Genomic DNA, 18,238 nt, shown 5'->3' with positions numbered 1-18,238 from the left:
ACAAAGGTCATGTGTTAATGTGTAGGTAAATTACAAGCAATACATTACGTTGTTTCACTGTTTAATAATCCCCTTCACCATTGCTCAATGGTACTCTCCTATTGACTACAATGCGATAAACGAACTTAATGTTTTGCACTCCTGCCACACAGGAAAGGTCTTTAGGGGCCTGAGAGGATAGTGAGAGAATGTGGTCGCTGTAGGAAGGTGGAATCTGACTATATGGTTGCCCCCACTTTTTTCCTGGTGTTTGAATGGTTTTTGACTAGTCTGGCTGGGATCCTGCTATCCAGGACCCCAACCTATCTGCTTACTCCCTTAAATGATTGGTGTGCATATTAGATGCACTAGTGATTGGATACTGTGGTGCCTTGTGAGCCCCTAGTATATGGTACCTTAGGTACCTAGGGCATTGGTACTTCACAGGCCTACCAGGGGCTGCAGCATGTATTATGCCACCCCTGGGAAGCATTCACAATCTGACACCACAGGCCTGCTACTGCAGCCTGTGTGAGGTAGTGTTAGCACTCCTCACTGAGGTATAGGTTCCTATATCTCACCATACACACACATATAAACCTATCAGTCACCCCTCTATCAGGCCCTAACAATCCTGAGGGCAGGGTGCTTGGTTTACTATGTGAGGGGGTGCTTCTGCCTGAGCAGGACCCCTCTGCAGCTGGCAGAGTCTATTCTCTGCTGCTGTTTGTGGATGCGGTTAAACCATATACTCTTAAGTGCATAATAACCTCGCGGTAAATGCTAACTTTGGAATGACTGCATCAAAACATGTCGTGTTTGGTGTCAAACAACTTGGAATCCTACCCCCACACCAGTAACTGGTGTGGGAGGAGGATCCCACCCTTCTAGAGGGGACGACATGTACACACTGTACTACCCGGTAGAAATCTGTCAGAGCCCTGGCATCACAAAATGGATGCCACCAGCACAGACACCGGGCTGCCCTCCTGCTGCTGACCGAAACTCGCAGTGGAGGGAGCCCAACAAAGGGTTTCCTGTCACAGGGAGGTGTCACCACCTCCCAGACAGGATTTAGTGTATTGGAGCTGGGTGGGTGCACTCTTAGAGTGCTTTGAAGTCCTGCAAAGGGGGAGCAGTAAGCTCCTCTGTGCATATGCCAGCTCAAACCGGTTCAGGGGCTGCCTGCCCCTGTCCTGGCACGAAACTGGACAAAGGGAAGTGGGTGTAACCACCCACTACCCTGACCCTCCTAGAGGAGTGGTCATAGAGCTAGTCCCTCCCATCTTTTCACTATAAGTTACCACAGCTTTCCAATGCAATTTAGATTACACCTGGACAACGCTCTACGAAGAAGAATCCTGGCCCTTCAACGTTCTACTACCTTTAGAAGACCAAAGGATCTCCCTTGGAGTCAAGGAGTGACTCCCCTGCTTGGCAGGCACCAAAACTACTGAACTACGGTTGCAAACTTTACCGCTCCCGCCGGAGCCCGAAGTCCCTGCATCCCCTGAAGCGGATTTCCTGACCTCTCGATGGCCATTTTGACTCCCCAGCGAAGCTGTGGCATCTGGACCCCACGAGTGACGAGGAAAGGCAATACCAGGGAACCGTGCACTGATTTCGAGTCCAAGCCCTAAACTACGTCCAACGAAGTTGTGCTTTGGACCACTTGTTGTCCTAGTCCTGAAGAGGTCTGGTACCGAGCTTCAGCGGCCTACCCCGTCCCGAGTGACCGTGGGCTGTTGTTAAATCCATCGACAATCTTCCATCCACACAAGACTTGCAGTTGCCAAGGTTTGTTGACTACAATCCGAGTGCCGACACCGCCAACAGCTACAGACGTCGTGGGACCTCCGGAATCCAGCTGCTGGTCTTCATCGATCCCTCATGGACCCCGTGAGCGAAGAGACAAAATGACATCAGCGACCTGAAGAGACGCGACAGCTGTGGTCATCTATCCTGCTGGCCACCGGTCACTGGCAAATGACTTTGAACTCTGTCCCCTCAATTTCTAGGTCTCCTGCAACTCCAATCCATTGTCAGATTCAAGCGGACACTTCTCTCGACGACACAAGCAGCAAGACTTCCCCGATCTCCATTGAAAACAGCATCGCGACCCGACACCAAAGGACACCTATGCACCCGGCTTCCCTGGGTGAGGTAACTCTGGCATTACGGTGCCCAAGTGTGCATTGGCTATCGAAGTACACACCCTGTAAGTTGTTTGCTTGTTGTCCACTCCGAAGTGCCCTAGAACTGTAAGTTACAAACCGCGACATTTTGCCATTGAAATCAATGAGAATCCCGCGTGTGTGTTTAGACACTGCACGCGTCTCCTGTGGGCTGATTACTTACCTGTAAACACTGCAGCAGTGAAGCCCCAGCGACTCCAAAGGCCCTAGGCCTCTTACTTTTGCAAGTCGAGTTTGTTAACCCACTATTTTAGTATATGGTCTGGTACGCCCCTAGGGCTACAGCCATATTTGTGCTTAATTTATTGAGAACTGTTGATCTTTTGAATGTTTACCTGGCTCTAATCTCATAAAGAGATTAGTAGAGTATATTTAGTAATAAATACATATATATTTGATATATATACCTGTGTGGTGTCTTTCCATTTGGTAATTCAAGAGATTTTAAGGTAAAACAAGCTGCTTTACATTCCTCAGAGACTTAGCCTGAAGGCTGCTCTCCACAGCTACCAATAGGATAGCTTTCTTTAAAAGGTTGTCTTTAAACCTATCTACCATAAGAGTCGAATTGGACTGGTGCAAGGTGGCCACTATAACTAGTGACCAGCATATGCCAGGCCAACTTCTCACAGTCGCCACTTGGCTGGGTACTAGGCAATCTCATACCAGAGCTCCTATTGCTAAATCCTAAATGATACGGTCCTGCTGAACAAGATTTAAGGAGAGACTGCTGCTGTGGCCTATACCAAATGGAAATGGCAGTTTCCACTGTGGTCTTTTACTTTCCCTTCTTCCCCAATTGCCTGGATACGTGAGAGGAGAACGAAAGCAAATAAAAAGGTGCTGAGAGGGTGGAGGTGGACAGGGATTGGAAACAACAGGAAGCAACGAAGGTTTCTCAAATAGGTTTTGATGGTATCTGACCAAAAGCCAGAGCTTCTCCCCCTCAGTGAGCTATAATTGATGACGCCGACGTCAGTTCATTCTTGTGCTATCCTTCGAGCCATGGGACCTCCAGGGCGGGATGCTCTATTGATGTCAAAGCCTCTCTTCCTGTTACATACATAAAAAATCCAATATGCTAAGTCTTTTCCTTCTCTCTCCTGCAGAATCAAGGCTCATCTGCCGCCACAGTGTACATGGTAAGTACATGAAACAGTACAAGGATATGACCATGTGACATCACAAGACTTTTACCTTAGAGTTATTATTGCATTTCACCTTAGAGACAGGAAGCAGATCCCTGGTACAGGAAGTGGAGATGTCTTTACTGTGGGGACAAAGAAACAGGAAACAGAGGCAGGGCAGATGTGCTTGGTCCTCAACTTTGAAGGTTCCTGAGGGAGATGAGGAGTATCAGTGAAGAACATACGCTGAGCTAGGGAGAACCTATTTGTAATAATAATATTAATAATACATATTTATGTTAATGGAATTCTTCATAGTACACTTCTTCCATTTCATAGCAGATGTCATCATTATCCATACTTGATTTGTGTGTGCAGGTGGGTAGAATAAATGGCAACATTTGTTGAATTCAGAATCATGATCTGCAGAGTTCAGCAGTTGATTTTTGGTGAACCCCAATAATTCTTAGTCATCAGACCTACTGAATGCTGATAGAATGTTTATCCACCTGACGGAAGGCTAGTAAGCACCATAGTCACTGCTCAATGTGGACCTGTCCGTCCTGTCATTGTGGCAGGTATTTCTTTTTAAGTTTTAAATAAAATAAAAGGTTGAATGTTCCTGACTCACTGGGGAGTTTCTTCCAAATGCATTGGGCAGGGAGCATAGCTACCAATGACAGAGCAGGTGCAGTGGCACCAGGACCCAGAGCTCTGAGAGGACCATTGGTTCCTGACAATGCTGTCAGAAGTCTAAGGGGGCATTTTCCTTGCTTGCACCTGGGCCCTGGCATCCTTGATATGCTCCTGGTGTAGGGGACATTGCCTCACCTTAATCCAATGTGTAGCTCTCTGGGTTCTGAGAGCTGAGCCGACTGATGTTAATGCGTTCACACCTCTGCATGAGACACGGAGACATGAAGAAGGTGATCGAGCTACGAACCACATGTTGGTGGATACAGCTTCTCCAAAATGTGGAATGCTAATGGCAGATGGTGCCCTCTGCAATAAATCAGCCATTTAAATTGCTGTTGTGGCCTAGAACAAAGGGAATATACTAAAATATTTTTGTTTCTAATAATTTATTCTTTGATTTCTAGGAGTTGAAACATGGAGATCGAGCAACTTACGAGCAGATAAAAAGGTAAATGCTGAAATATTTTATTTAGATGAATTATAGTTTCTTTACCTTAACCTGTTAACTGCAAGTCTTCCTACCTGCCTCTCCCAGTCATTAGTACTTTTTTGGCTTTGAGATATTTTGCACTTTGGCTTAAATTTTCATACATCCTGAGGGTTCTAAAGGTATCCAGGGTTTGTGGAGTCCCTTGAAGGGGACTGAGAGAATAGGCAAACTATATCTAATTTTGAGTTTTGTAGGAAAAATAGGAAAGAAGTGCCCAGATAAAAGTGTTTATTTTCTTCCCATAAAAATTGCATCAATGAATAATTTGCGGTGCAATATTTCCAGCTTTGAGAAACATGCAGAACTGAATCAAAAAGAATATTTTTTACCACAGTTTTGGCATTTTTCAAAGGGATAGCCCATTTTTCCTGTTTTTGGTGTTTTCAATCAACTTCAAGTTTCGGGGGAAACCAGTGAGTAACTCCTGAGTGATCCAGGAAAGCTACAGACTTCTAAAAAGTAGACAAACTTCTGACTTCAGCAAGGGGTCACGTGTGGATCCTTCAAGTTTTTACCAAATAAACTAACTGTTAAAATAGAGACATATTGAAAATGAGTAAAAAATGAACTGCCAATTGTGACAATGTTTTTACCTGTAACATTTCGTCACAATGGCTAATCGGCAAAAGCAATATCCCATTACTTCTGCTAAACTGTTCTGGTTGTAGGGATATATAGCTTATTAGAAGTAGGGTATCATTTTATTCGGGAGATGGGACACTCCTCACAGGAGTAGGTGTGGGCTCTATAAAATGTGTATTATTATTATTATTATTATTATTATTATTATTAATATTATTATTATGTTGAGCACTAAGGGTGGTAGGAAATGTGTGGCTCTCCACAGATTCCAGAACCGTCTATCAAAGAAATTTGAGGAAAATGTGTGTTCCTCACCATAGTCTGACATTTGCAAGGGCTTCTGAGTAAACCTAGTGAGAGCCACGCACTTCACACACCCCTAGACTGCCTCGATTGTCTATTTATCAAAAATGTGCAGGTTTACTTGGGGTTTCCCTAGGTGCTGCCTGAGCAAGGACCCAAAATCCACTGCTAAACACATTGCAAAAAGGTCTGGTTTCTGTGCAAATGTGTGATTTGTCTCTGTTACATTTGGTGACCTTTCTTGTTGCATGCACTAAGCCTACCTACAAACGTGAGGTACTAATTGTATTTGTAGGCTCAGGTATTGCTGGGTGGTCAGAAATTAGTGGCTCTCTACTCATTCTGTTATGTTCCACAATGTACCCCAATAGATGTAGGTAGCCGCAATACATTTTACCTACATTTGTCTTACCTTTGTCCTGCATAACAGTTCTAGATCTGACCTTTACCCAGTTATGTGCTGAATAAATGTCGATCAGTTTCTTGGAAAATAGCCTCTTTTATTATGCATGAGGATCCTTAGAAAAGTCCTTGTGCATGACGTACATGACAGCACGAACATACTCTGCATATAAGTCATGGTCATCTTCATCCTAGGGTGAAAGAACTACTTTGCATGATTGCAGGTACTGTTCTAGGCTCATTTGTATAATCATATTCGCAACACGTTGATTATGTAAGGAACCCTGAGGCTATCTTTATGGTATTAAGAGAACCATACCAAGACTAGATAGGCAGAGGAGAAGCTTCCACACTGACACTAGACACTGAGGTCACGGCCTGCAGAAGCTACAATTTGCAGCGTTCTGACATCCCTCGGGGTGTCCAATTAAAGATTAAGATGGGGTTGACTCTATCCTAGGGGATTATTGGCTTTACACCCACATACCTTCTAGGTATACTTAGGTACACTTTGCATCTTATTAGTACGCTTGATTACTGTCATGTATCTATATGCCTGCATATAGTCACTGTTTTAGCAACATGGTAGAAGTCTACCTTTTATTTAGTCTGTTGGTGCTTGTAATCTTATACAACTCTTTCTGTCAAATGGTTGGCGCAGCACACATGTTTTATACTGGAATGACACTGGTTCAATAAATATGTATTGAAAACGTCCCCATCGTTTATCCTGTGTATCGCTCTGAGACAAAGTGAGTATGAGTGACTGAGCGAAAAGTACTGTACTGTTTCCCCGATCCCTGAAGGATCATGGTTTGTCATGTTCAATAGAAACTATTCACTCCATGGTAAGGTTAGGGGGCTTATGGTGGCACTGTGAGTTAGGTGGTCTAAAGGTTGACATAACATTTGGGGGTGTCTGGAATCAGTCTGGCCACCAATCCCTTAGTTTATGTTGTTTAAACGCGCAGATCCTATGTTCTACATGGCAATTCTAGAACTTCTGTCACAGAAATTTGAGAAAAGTATGTGCTTTAACCAAACCAAGGTTTGCAGGATGTTCTGGGTAAAATGACTTAGTGAGAGCCATGCATGTCACACACTCCTTGAATACCCCAGTTGTCTAGTTTTCAGAAATGTGTGGAATTGGTAGTTTTCTCTAGTTGGTGCTACAGACAAGTAACACAATTCACAGTTATCCAGATTGTGAAAACTGTGTTTTTTGTGCTTTTTTAGCATTTTCCAATCTGGAACACTAGGGCCACCCACAAAAGCTGGGTTCAGTTTGTATGTGAGGACACATGGCAATGCTAGTTTGTTGTCAATTTGTGGATCTCAACAAATTAACCCCTTCGGTGCTCATGACGGAATGGTTCCGTCATGACCCACGGTTGAGCTGTGCTCATGACGGAACCATTCCGTCATGACCACGCCCGCGCAAGATTCCGTCAGCACAGCGGCGGAATCTGCGCAGCATCGAAGGGGTTAAAGACATTTCCAAAACAAAATGTAAATAACATAGTACTTCAAGCCAAATATGCACTTTCAAGTTTTGTAGGGCATTATGGGAAAGTCAACATAATCAATTCAAGTTACACAACAATGGACACTGCTGAGTGTTTAGTTTACAAAAAAGAGGAGTTCTTACTATGGGCGAGATATGCATTTTGGCAAACAGAGAAAACTTTTTTGACCTGGCAGAGGACTTAAAGTCCGCCATGCTGTGACTACTCCTTCAAAACATTGGCAGGAGCCACCGTCACGGCGGTTCCTGTCAATGCTTTTTTATTTTTCACACACGGCTCCATCAACATGATGGAGCTGTCAATCAAACTTTTTTTTAATTTTTAGAAATAAAATTCCAAATCCTGATTTACTTTTTGGAGAAAAAAAACCCAAAAATGCCGCTCTAGCCATGGGAGTTATTTCCCATGGAGAGGGGGGCATTAGACACTTCTCACTGCCCCGTACCGCAAACAGGTTTCCAGGTGGTGGTAGGCAGCGAAAAATTCACCGGTATGTCTACCCAACTAAAGTAGGTGGACGGACATAGATCTCAACCTCACACAGCTTCTACTCAGTCAGGCCATGCCAGAGAAAGAGTGCTCTTTGCCATGGTTACAGAAATGGTCTGTCCGCATATAAATCAAGTAGGCAGACCATTATCTTGCCAGTAAGAATACTAAGGTAAGGACACTCTGACTTTCTAAACTTAACCCACCACTGGCTGTTTTGGAAACTTCCAGAAGTCCTAGCTTCAAAGAACAGTTACTAATCACAGTATCAGAATATTGAGCCCAAGCCAACTGAAGGTCAGCAATAAAGCTGTGTCAAAGCGCCATCCATTCAAATGCCATTCATGCACCTCACACAAGCCAGTCACAGGCCCAACCTTACCGATCAGTGCTCTCACATCAGCATACCGCCACGACTCAAGGACCCATCACATTCATACCCCACACAACGGAATTCTCATTCAAAGCACTCCTCAACCAATCATCAACAATCCTGCACACAAACATACCACAAACAAACCTCTATAAACACATATGTCCAGACATGTTGACTGTGACAGTTGGTGCCTCCGCAACCTTCACAATTGAATAAAAGGTTTGACCACTTTTTTACTGTCAACTATCTGCTTCTGTCGACATACTGAACATCACCAAACACGTGCGGAGTGAACCTTTAATACCAGCTCCCATGACAGCCACATGAGGCTCAGGAATATGTGTCTATCAGGAACCATTAGTGCACTCTCTAAGCTAAATCTAACTCCTTCCAGTTTATGGGTACATGTTGGGGGTGTCTGAGACTTCCATGCAAGGCCCACAGTCCTCAGTGAGCATATCTACCTTTGAAGCTAAGGCAAACATGCTGCGGAAGACTGCCTAAATTCCCTAAGGAGCACTAAACTAACCTATGAAGAACGTTTATGACATACGGGGCAGTCAGCATGTGGCATATGTCCTGTCCGCCGTTATGTGTAGTGCTGTGACTGTAATGCACTTATCATACAGCGAACTGAACATCCACTATGTTCTGACAGAGGATGGAAATGGCAAGCAGGACACATATGTCACCCATAGATGCAGTTTTGGTGCATAATTCTCTAAAATGTACTTTGTGTTTGTAAAGCGCAGTATCACCTGAAAGGGTATCCTCGTGCCGAGCCAAGAGCAGTCAAGTCTGATCCATGGATTTACCCAGTTGAAGAGCTAAGTGCAATTATTTGAGAGACGACGCAAATATGTTGGCGCAGCTTATTCTGCCCTTTCTGAGCAAATTAGGAGACATCACTTCTCCCTGTTCTGGTTCTGCATATGCCCGGGATGTGTGCGAACACAAATCTGGCTGAGCAAAGGTGTCTGGATGGATTCTGAAATCTGCAGCGGTTTTGGGGTATGCTAAGCCAGTACTGTGTAATGCTTTGAATGTGTCAGGAGTTTGAAATGAGTTCTGGATGTGGAGCCAGTGAAACTTTGAGGTGCAGGATGTGTGCATGGTAGGAGGTTGAGGGATTAGGCTGCCTGCTGCTCTCTGTAGGTTTGGAGTCACCTGCTTAGTTGAGTGAGAAAGTAATTCAGTATCTGGGTAAGTGCACTGTTGATAAGTTACAGTCCATTGGTGAAGAAGAAGGAAGTAATTACAAGTTTGGCAGTCCACCGGACCGCCAAATATTTGGTGGAGGTGCAGTGGCAGTCGGGGACCGCCGAACCGTTGTTTCGACCTCTGTATTACAACTACGGCTGTCAGATGGCCATAGGACAACCGCAGCCAACAGGGATCCGCGATTCCTGGTGGTAGTGCGACGATCAGAGTCTCCAATATGTTCGTACTTGTAATCTGGTGGCCGGGCAGCGGTCAAGTTTGGCAGTCCCTGAGTGGGGTGCTGGCTTGGCAGCCCACTCCAGGACCACCAAACCCATAATCTGGCCCTAAGTACTGTCAAGAGCGGTAGCCTCATTCTTCATCTGGGTCTCTGCTGGCTGTCCCTAGATTCAAGAAAGAGGGAATAGGTGACTTCTGATTTTCATGCCCCCTCTGTCTTGAAATCTTTCTTTCTCTTTACGGTCACATATTAATTATGTTCCCTTACTAAGACCTACAAATGTGGCTTCAAGCAAGATATAGTGACTCAATAGTCACTGCTGCCCCAACCTGCTTGACCTTTTTTGCCTTCACCTCTGCACTGGACTGAAGTCCTGCCATCTAGAAAGCAATCAAATGCAGATATTGGGGCCAATGCTCCTGTTCCTGTTGTTTATGGTTTTCTTATTGTTGGTTTTGGCTGCTGTGAGCCAACAGCAGTGCCCGAGGCACTGAAGTTGAAGGCTGCACCACAGAACTTGTGCCCTGGAATGAGCCTCAAATACCCAGATGTTCAATATCTAGGTCCCTTGCTTGCTCAGCAATCCACGTTTTGTAGTTTGAAACATTCCTGTCTGAAAAATGAATAAAAGTGTCCAGTAATTATTTGTACTGTGGATACCATGTCCCTTTGCACCTTTCTATTAACATATAAGCAAAGGATTAAGCCCTCCACAAACTCATGCACATCTATTTTTTTGTACAAATCCAGAGTACATTTGAGACACCTCCTTTAGCTGTTCTATATCCAACAACGGAATAGCTTGGCCCATGGTACTGTCCTCCTTGCTGACCTCCCGTGTAAAAACCTCAAAAGGAAGCAGCATCTCTGTCAGGCGTTTGACTGGGCCTCATTTGTCTATCTCAATGATCATGCCTTTCAAAGTTGCATCCCCTCTTTACATGTCATATTCATTGATTGGTCTGGACTGCTCAAACAGACATTGCAAGATGTAATAAGTCTGGTTCCTGTGTGTTGGCACCTCCTGTATGAGTGCTTTAACTGGCATTCTGTTATCTTTCTGAATGATCCTCAACTGCTTCGAAGCTTTAAAATAAAGGCTGAAATGAGTACAGATTCTTCTGCGGGTGGACAGTAAATTGCTGTCTTCTTTTATGAGAAAGTCCTGTACAATGATGGCGATGCAGTGTGCCAAACAAAGGGCCCTGCAATACCCACCATCTGCCATGGCCTCAACTATATTACTGCCCTTGTGCTTGGCAACAAATCCAATGTTAAGCCCTTTTTGTCGTAGCCATTCAAAGACCTTGTTGTTAAAATCATCCGAGATGTTGACAGGAGTATGGGATCTCTCCATGAAGAACATTGTCACTGTTGCATGTTTCCGAGCACCATAAAAAATGTCAGCAGTGTAAACACCCGCAGATATCATTTCTCCAGCCCTCACAAAAGTGATCCAGTGTGCAGTGATTCACATGCAATCAGTGGCTTGGCAACTGGTCCACATGTCTGTTGTCAGGCAGACAGTGTGAACAGCACTCTTCTGCAAAATGTTTCCAACCAATTCTAGCACATCATGATGTAGCACTGGAACAGCAACTCTGGCAAATATTTCAGGCTGGGAACCAGGCAGATGGTTGCCACAAATTCTAGAAAACCCACTCCCTTCACAAAAGAAAAAGGGAGGAGGTCCAGCGCTAATATTTTAATCCAGCTTTGCTTTGTACAAACGTGCCATTGAGTGGTTGCGTTCGTACTGCCCCTCCTGCCTAAACATGCCAGGAATAGTAGCCTGGATTTTTTTCTTTCCTTCTGCCATGATGCATGTGACGTCTTGAGAGCAGAAGGTGGTAGGCTCAATGTGCGTCTTAGTGGGGCAGTCACTGTATGCTCTTACCTTGGTGTCGCGACCTGCGTCTTTCTGCCATTGTGATGTTGCTGATGTGGGCGTTACTACTGCATTGCTGTGGACAGGGCTGGTTTGCATAACAAAAATGGCGCTCGCTTCTTCACCTTCACCTTCCACCGTGATCAGACCATATTTCCTGCTCTTACCCCTTTCACCAACACCGCTTGCAGTTTTTAGGACAATAACATGCTCCTCCAAGTAGATTGTATGGTGTTTTCTCAAATTGGTTGTTCGGCCTCCAGTACAATAGTTTGTTTAAGCTTACCCCGACTAACACTTGCTCCATGGAGCATATAGCAATTCTCAGCTCCTTATTGTTAACAATAATGAAGTCCCAAATTGGGCTGGTCCACTTTCTGACACTGGTGTCACTGCCAATGCTGAAGGAAGTGGCGGTAGGTGGGCGTTTCAATGTTTGCCTCTCTGCAGTGCCTACTTCTACTGAGGTGGCTGTGGATTTAGGTCGCTGCCGGGGCCTTGCAAATATGGAAGCTGGCGTTGGTGGTGGTATCTGTGCCACGTCCCTCAGAGCAGGTTGAGTAACATTGGTCTTTACTGGAGCTGGGCTAACATTCATGATGACAAACTCGTCATCATCTTCCTCATCTTCACAATAACTCTAACATTTTCAGGAACCTTCCTTTTGCCTAGCCTCACCTGGCGTGTCCCAGACTGAGGTAGCATCCATGTGGAGTCTTGATCATCAGACAGGGGGCTTGGAAAAGAAGTTGCTAGAGACCTGGAAGACAATGGATCTTATGAAAAAGGGCCTTCTTTATCTTCCTCAGCATTAAGCTCAATCTCCTAAACTGTTCCTACTTCAGGAGGAATGAGTATTGTTGGCAGCGGCTGTTGTTGACTGCTTAGCTGTGTTTCTGCCAACAATTTGGTACTACTTTGCGAAAGAGATAAGTCCAATTTAACGTCACTACTCTTCAGCATTGCCATGATTAGAGTGGCTGCCTCTGTGCCATACATGGGCTTGGGCCTAGTTTGGGGTTGGGCCGCTGATGCGAGAGTGCTGCTCCCAGCTTGCACACCAAAGGCCGGTGCGGCAGGCACAAGTTTGCCAAAAAAGGCTCTGGTCGGCACGCCAGTGGTGTAAATTGTCTTCTTCTTTTCCTCTACATTGGCCACTTTCTTGACAGCAGCTTTCTTTAGGGCTATCTTGAAGCTGACATTTGTCAGTGGTACTTAGCTTCACAAGCTGAAGAGATGTCTGTGTTGTGTGGCCACGCGTCGCGTCATGCACAGGCCTTCTGTCTAGCAGTACTGCAGGTGATGTTGTCTCATGTGCACCTAAAAGGAAACAAGCAGGAAGATCATCAGTGAAACATGGCTTTGTTGCAATTGAATTAGAAGTACAAAGAGACAATATCATTTAATGTGATTACTTAAGTTATAAATAATGAACAATACGGTTTATCAATTCATAAAACCACACCAACATAAACTTTCATGGACACATATAAAGGATAAGAAGGAGCAGATGTAATTGTTTGCTTTATGCGCATCAAGTTGGGATGTGGCACTCAGGGAAGTGCGGGTGCCAATGGAATTATCCATCAAAAATGAATGCTGTTGTGCTGTTGTGCGGCTGTGCCCCTTTCACAGACATGGGGTTGATGTCAGATGTTAGAAAAATAGGAAAAAGAAATTAGAAAATAAAAAAAATGAATACAAAAGGTTTTTTTTAACCCCTTCGATGCTCATGACAGAATGGTTCCGTCATGAGCATCGGTGCCCTTCTGCTCATGACCGAACCATTTCGTCATGAGGCAAGTTCTATTACTCCCCTGTGTGCTTCCCCAGCTCTCGAGGCCGCCTCCCTGGTTTCTGTGCAATGACGATCAGCGCGCACGTCGCGCTGTCATTGCACAGTAACCGAAACTGAAATGACCCTTAAAACTCATTTCAGTTTCACTTTCTACGTGCTCAGGGGGCTATCTCAGCCCCCTGAGCACATAGAAAGACGGGAGAGGTATCATTGGAAAGGGGAGAATCTCCCCTTTCCAATGGTACCCCTCCCCAGTGGATCCCTACTTGGGGATCCCCCCAGGAGGGCGATCCCCAAGCAGGGATCCACCCGCTAGACACCAGGGAGGGGGGAGCGGCCCCATGGGCAAGTGCCATAGCTTCCCCCATAATTTATTGGGCACAATTCAGTCTTTCTGCCCCCCTGGGGGGAGATAGGGCAGTAGCCCCCAATCTGCCCCCCAGGAGGGGCAGAAAGCCCACTAAATGCCAGGGATTTTTTTGCACCATTTTGTTTGCATGGGGGCTGCCCAAAACGGCCACGCTAATGACCCCACCTCCCACCTCCATTACAGCCTTTCTGCCTTTGGAGGGGCAGAAACCCCACTTGTCGCCAGGGATCTTTTTGGGGAAAATTTGAATTAGGGTGGGGGCTGCCCAAAACGGGCATGGCCATGCCCCCACCCCCTCCCCCGCAAAAATTACAGCCTTCCTGCCCCCCGGAGGGCAGATTTATTTATTTAAGCAATTTATTGAGCGCACAAATACCCTGAGGTGTCTCGGCGCTTTGAGGACTGCTGTTGATGCAGAAAAGAGAGGAGGGAATCATTTACTGAAATAGCCATGTTTTTATATTTTTTCGGAAAGATAATAAGGTGGGGGAGTTTTTGATGTGTATCGGGAGAGTGTTCCAGAGTTTAGTTGTAGCTACAATAAATCTTCTGTCACCCCAAGTGACTTTCTTAGTTCTAGGAACTATTAGCAGCTGATCTGAGCTGGACCGTAAGGTCCTATTTGGTCTGTAGAAGCAAAGGTTCTTTTTAAAGAATGCTGGGCCTGAGTTGTGAATTGCTTTGTAGGTTATACACAATGCCTTAAATTTTTTTCGGCTTTTAATGGGTAGCCAATGTAATTGTCGAATGACTCCCGAGATGGATTTGAATTTGGGTGTGCCTGAAAGAATTCTAGCTGCGGCATTTTGTACCATCTGTAGTTTGTGTGAGACTTTTTCTTGTGCATTGATGAGTAGGCCATTACAATAATCTATATTTGTCATAACAAGGGTGCTGATGAGGGTTTTTCCTGAATTAGACGGAAGGTAGGGTAGAAGTTTCTTTATCATTCTAATCGTGTAGAATGAGGATGAGGTAACAGAGTTGACATGCGGAATGAATGATAACTTATTGTCAAAGACGATTCCGAGGTTTCTGACCTTCGTGACGGGGACCGGGGGGGGGGGGGGGGGGCAGTTCCTCTGGCCACTAGGAAGTGGACCAACTTGGTGTTAGGTTACCAAAAATCATTACTTCCGTTTTCTCGGAATTCAATTTCAAACAATTGTTTGTCATCCAGGAACTGATGGTAGACATTCCCTTCTTAAAGTTGTTGGCGACCGAATTGACATTCTTATGTATTTCTAGCACAATCTGGGTGTCCTCGGCATAAGATGTGAGCCGCATATCATGAGTCTTGATGATATTGGCCTGGTCTGCAACATATAGATTAAATAACGTTGGGCTTAGTGAGGATCCCTGAGGGACACCACACGGTTGGGAAAAAGGAGGGGAGAGAAAGCTGCCCAGTTTTACCTGTTGGGAACGGTTGGCCAGAAAGGATGTTAGTAGGGCCTTGGCTTTGTCTTTGATCCCTATTGCTGAGAGACGATCGATTAAGATGGAATGGTCGACTGTTGTAAATTTAAACAACGATGTGATTAAGCATTTACTAAAGACATGAATTCTCTACCTTAGAGTACGTTTCTTCTGTTATGTTGACTGAAGTTCGGACTCCATTTTGTATTATCATGTCTCCACGTGCTCACCACGCGAAGAGTCCGACCTCTGTGTTAGTTGCTCTTGTAATCTGCCTAGTAACAGTCTATAAATAGCTCCTTTGTCCATCTGGCGCATGCCCAGACTTGATCACATCTGTTATCAGTTAGCCTTGCTTGACCATGTTTTCGCGGGCTCAAGGAGTATGTCAGCTCCGCCCATATATTGATTCAGTATCGAAAATGACCATAAAAGGCAATATTCTCTCCCTCATGTTGTATCCACCCACTTATGAGCCCCTCTATTGTGTATAAAAGGGGACCATGTATGCAAGTTCTTTGTGCTACTCTATGCAATACTGAAGAGTGTTGTATGGATTGTAGGACCACCCTTAAGGGTTAATAAATCTTGTCTTTGTACTTTGCAGTTTCCGTGCCAACTTCCTTACAGATTTCATTGCAGGAGAGCGAACCCTTGTGTCCTGCGGGCCTAGCTGGGGCCTGTATTCATCAATTGGCGCCCGTCACGTGGGGCTCATCGGCGACTCGGATGCTCGAAGGACTGGTCGCGACGAAGGTGAGGAATTTGGCCGGGGATGTGATCACTGCCAGCGGCGGTTTAGCCCTGGCATCCCGAGGTTTTTCTTCCTTCCCTTCCGAGCTGACCGTCTGGGTGGCGCCGGTCCTCGACTGAGACCTCTTCTGTCGGTCCTGCCGTGAAAAGCCGTTTGGGCGATTTTGGAGCTTGGCAGTTGGAATCTGGACTCTTGATTGGTAAGAACCGTTGTACGGTACTTGCTCCGAGTTTTTGAAGCCTGGTTTGGCTATTTGAGTTTGATTTGTGATGACTGGTCATATTTTGTATTGGTTATTGTGAAAATATATGCGTTGCAACACATATAGGCAGGTAATGTGGAGAGATTTCTCCGGAGCTGTGTAACTTTGAACGGCGCAACGATTAAGTGCCATTTTTTTTATAATATTGCATATTTTGCATTATTTTTGAGCATGCCTGCTTTTAGCGCACTCCGTAAGTGGTGCTGCTGTTTTGGAAACCGGTTGAACCTCGAGGAATCTGCTCCGGCTCCCCCAGAGGGGACTCCTAATAGGGATATGTATGTGAAGCATGGTCTTTCCTCCATAATGTACAGCACAGTATGGAGGAAATATACTAAGAAGGATCCTGAGTTGCGATGGCCTTTGTATGGATCGTTTGATATACGTAAGATTGAGTATGTGGAACAGTGTATGTGTAAACGGCGTGCTCGTCAGGATATGTTTGAGTGTGTGCGGTTGTGGGTGAAGGAAGTGCGTGAGCGAGAGAAGCGTGAGAAAGCGCTGTTTGATAAAGAACAACGGAAGAATGATCATGTGCGAGCACAGGAAGCGAGGCGTCGGGAGGACAGAGAACAGACGGAGAGACAAGAGAAAGAGCGTAGGCTGCAAGTCTCGGGTCAATACGCTGTTCGTCAGCCACTTTATCCTGTCCTTAATAATCTTGATGATGATTTTTATTTACTAAATCGCTCTCCGCCCCCTTATGTTGGCGCATCTGCCCCGAGGCCACAAGATTCTGACCCGGCTCCGGGTAAGGTAGATACGCGGTCCATGCTATCGGCTGAGCGAATGGGTGAGCTTCGGCACGTTTCTTTCCGTGCACTGAAGGGCAAGGTGTCCCTGGATGAATTGTTCCATACTTGGGGGCTGTGGCAGGATAGAGAGAAATTTTATTTTTTGGGCCATTTCGCTGATGAAGTGATTGCTGCTTTCAGGAAAGTTTCCAGTGTCTTTGAGCCTGACGATGTGGTGTCGGATGCTAAAGCATTGCGTAACGGTGTTTTTCCTTCCTCCAAGGCTCCTGATACGGCTCGGCGGCTGTTCGCATTACGGGACGCGGTGCTGAGCCTTAAAGACAAAGCGCGCCAACAAACGGGGGAGGAGCAGCAGTCGGATTCGTGTACAGCAGAGGGCCACTCATCCACCTCCCAGTCAGATAAGAATGTCATAGTGCATGCTAAACCAATGCGAGAGGCGGCGCCTTTGTATGTTCCTCCTAAAGGAGCGGGGACTAGCTCGGACATTACTTCCGCTGATGCTAAGGGATATTTTGTGTATAATTGGGTTTATACTCCTTGGCATAGAGCTGATGTTATGGCATTGAAGAATGCATTGCCTGACCCCCGCAAGAATCCAGCGGCCTTTTACGAAGAAGTCGAGGGGGCCTTGAATTCTTGCGTTATGACCTTAGCGGATATAGACCTGTTCTTTGGTCTTATTCTACCACCGGATATGTGGCGATCTGTCCGAAAAGTGGATGAAATAGCTGCTTTTAAGGCTCGGTGGTCTGACCTTGAGGATGAGGATAAGGAACGGAAGCCCGCGCAGAAACCACCCCAGAGCATCTTAGATCTCCCCACCGCTATTCTGACTAAGCTGAAGACAATTATCCCCCCTAAAAAGATTGACTGGAATATGTTAGCTTCATGTAAGCAGAAAGTTGACGAGTCAGTTGCAGACTTCTTTACGCGCTTTGAGGAGACGTTTCATGACTTTAGTGGCCAGTCGCTTACGGATGATACGGGTCGACACCTTTTCGCTGATAAATATGTGGCTAATCTGCTGCCGGCAGTTGCGGCCCGTCTAAAAGCGAGTGAGAGTTCTTGGTCCTCCGCGACACCAACGGCCCTCCTGACTATAGCTCAGTATTACGAGCGTCAGGAGCAAGAAGCAAAAGGCCAGGAGGAAAAGAAATCGAAAGATCTAAAAACAAAGGTGATGTTGGCACAGGTATATGGCCCGCCCCGACGGGGTGTTAATAGAGGTAGGGGTGGATTTTATGGTCCTCCCTCGGGCCGATCTGATTTGAATAGGAATCAATGTGCGTATTGTAAGCAATCGGGACATTGGGCTAGAGATTGCCCGGCGTTGCACGCTCCGCGGCAGGGGCATAGTCAGGGTGGCCCGAGAGGTAGAGGGGG

The 18,238-nt window shown here is 45.7% G+C and overlaps 1 protein-coding gene across 3 annotated transcripts in view; it reads left to right on the top strand.

Moving 5' to 3' along the window:
* Positions 1-18,238, top strand: part of LOC146808733 (uncharacterized) — a 415,671-nt gene that overhangs the window by 325,463 nt on the left and 71,970 nt on the right. For all 3 annotated transcript variants that reach the window (XM_085615545.1, XM_085615547.1, XM_085615546.1), the window contains 2 exons: positions 3,284-3,316; positions 4,402-4,445. In XM_085615545.1, coding sequence (XP_085471671.1) covers positions 3,284-3,316; positions 4,402-4,445 — 77 coding nt within the window. The remainder of the gene's footprint in view (positions 1-3,283; positions 3,317-4,401; positions 4,446-18,238) is intronic.

The sequence above is a fragment of the Triturus cristatus genome, chromosome 7, assembly GCF_964204655.1.
Source record: "Triturus cristatus chromosome 7, aTriCri1.1, whole genome shotgun sequence".
Taxonomy (NCBI): Eukaryota; Metazoa; Chordata; class Amphibia; order Caudata; family Salamandridae; genus Triturus; species Triturus cristatus.
This window is presented reverse-complemented; position numbering and strand designations above follow the sequence as displayed.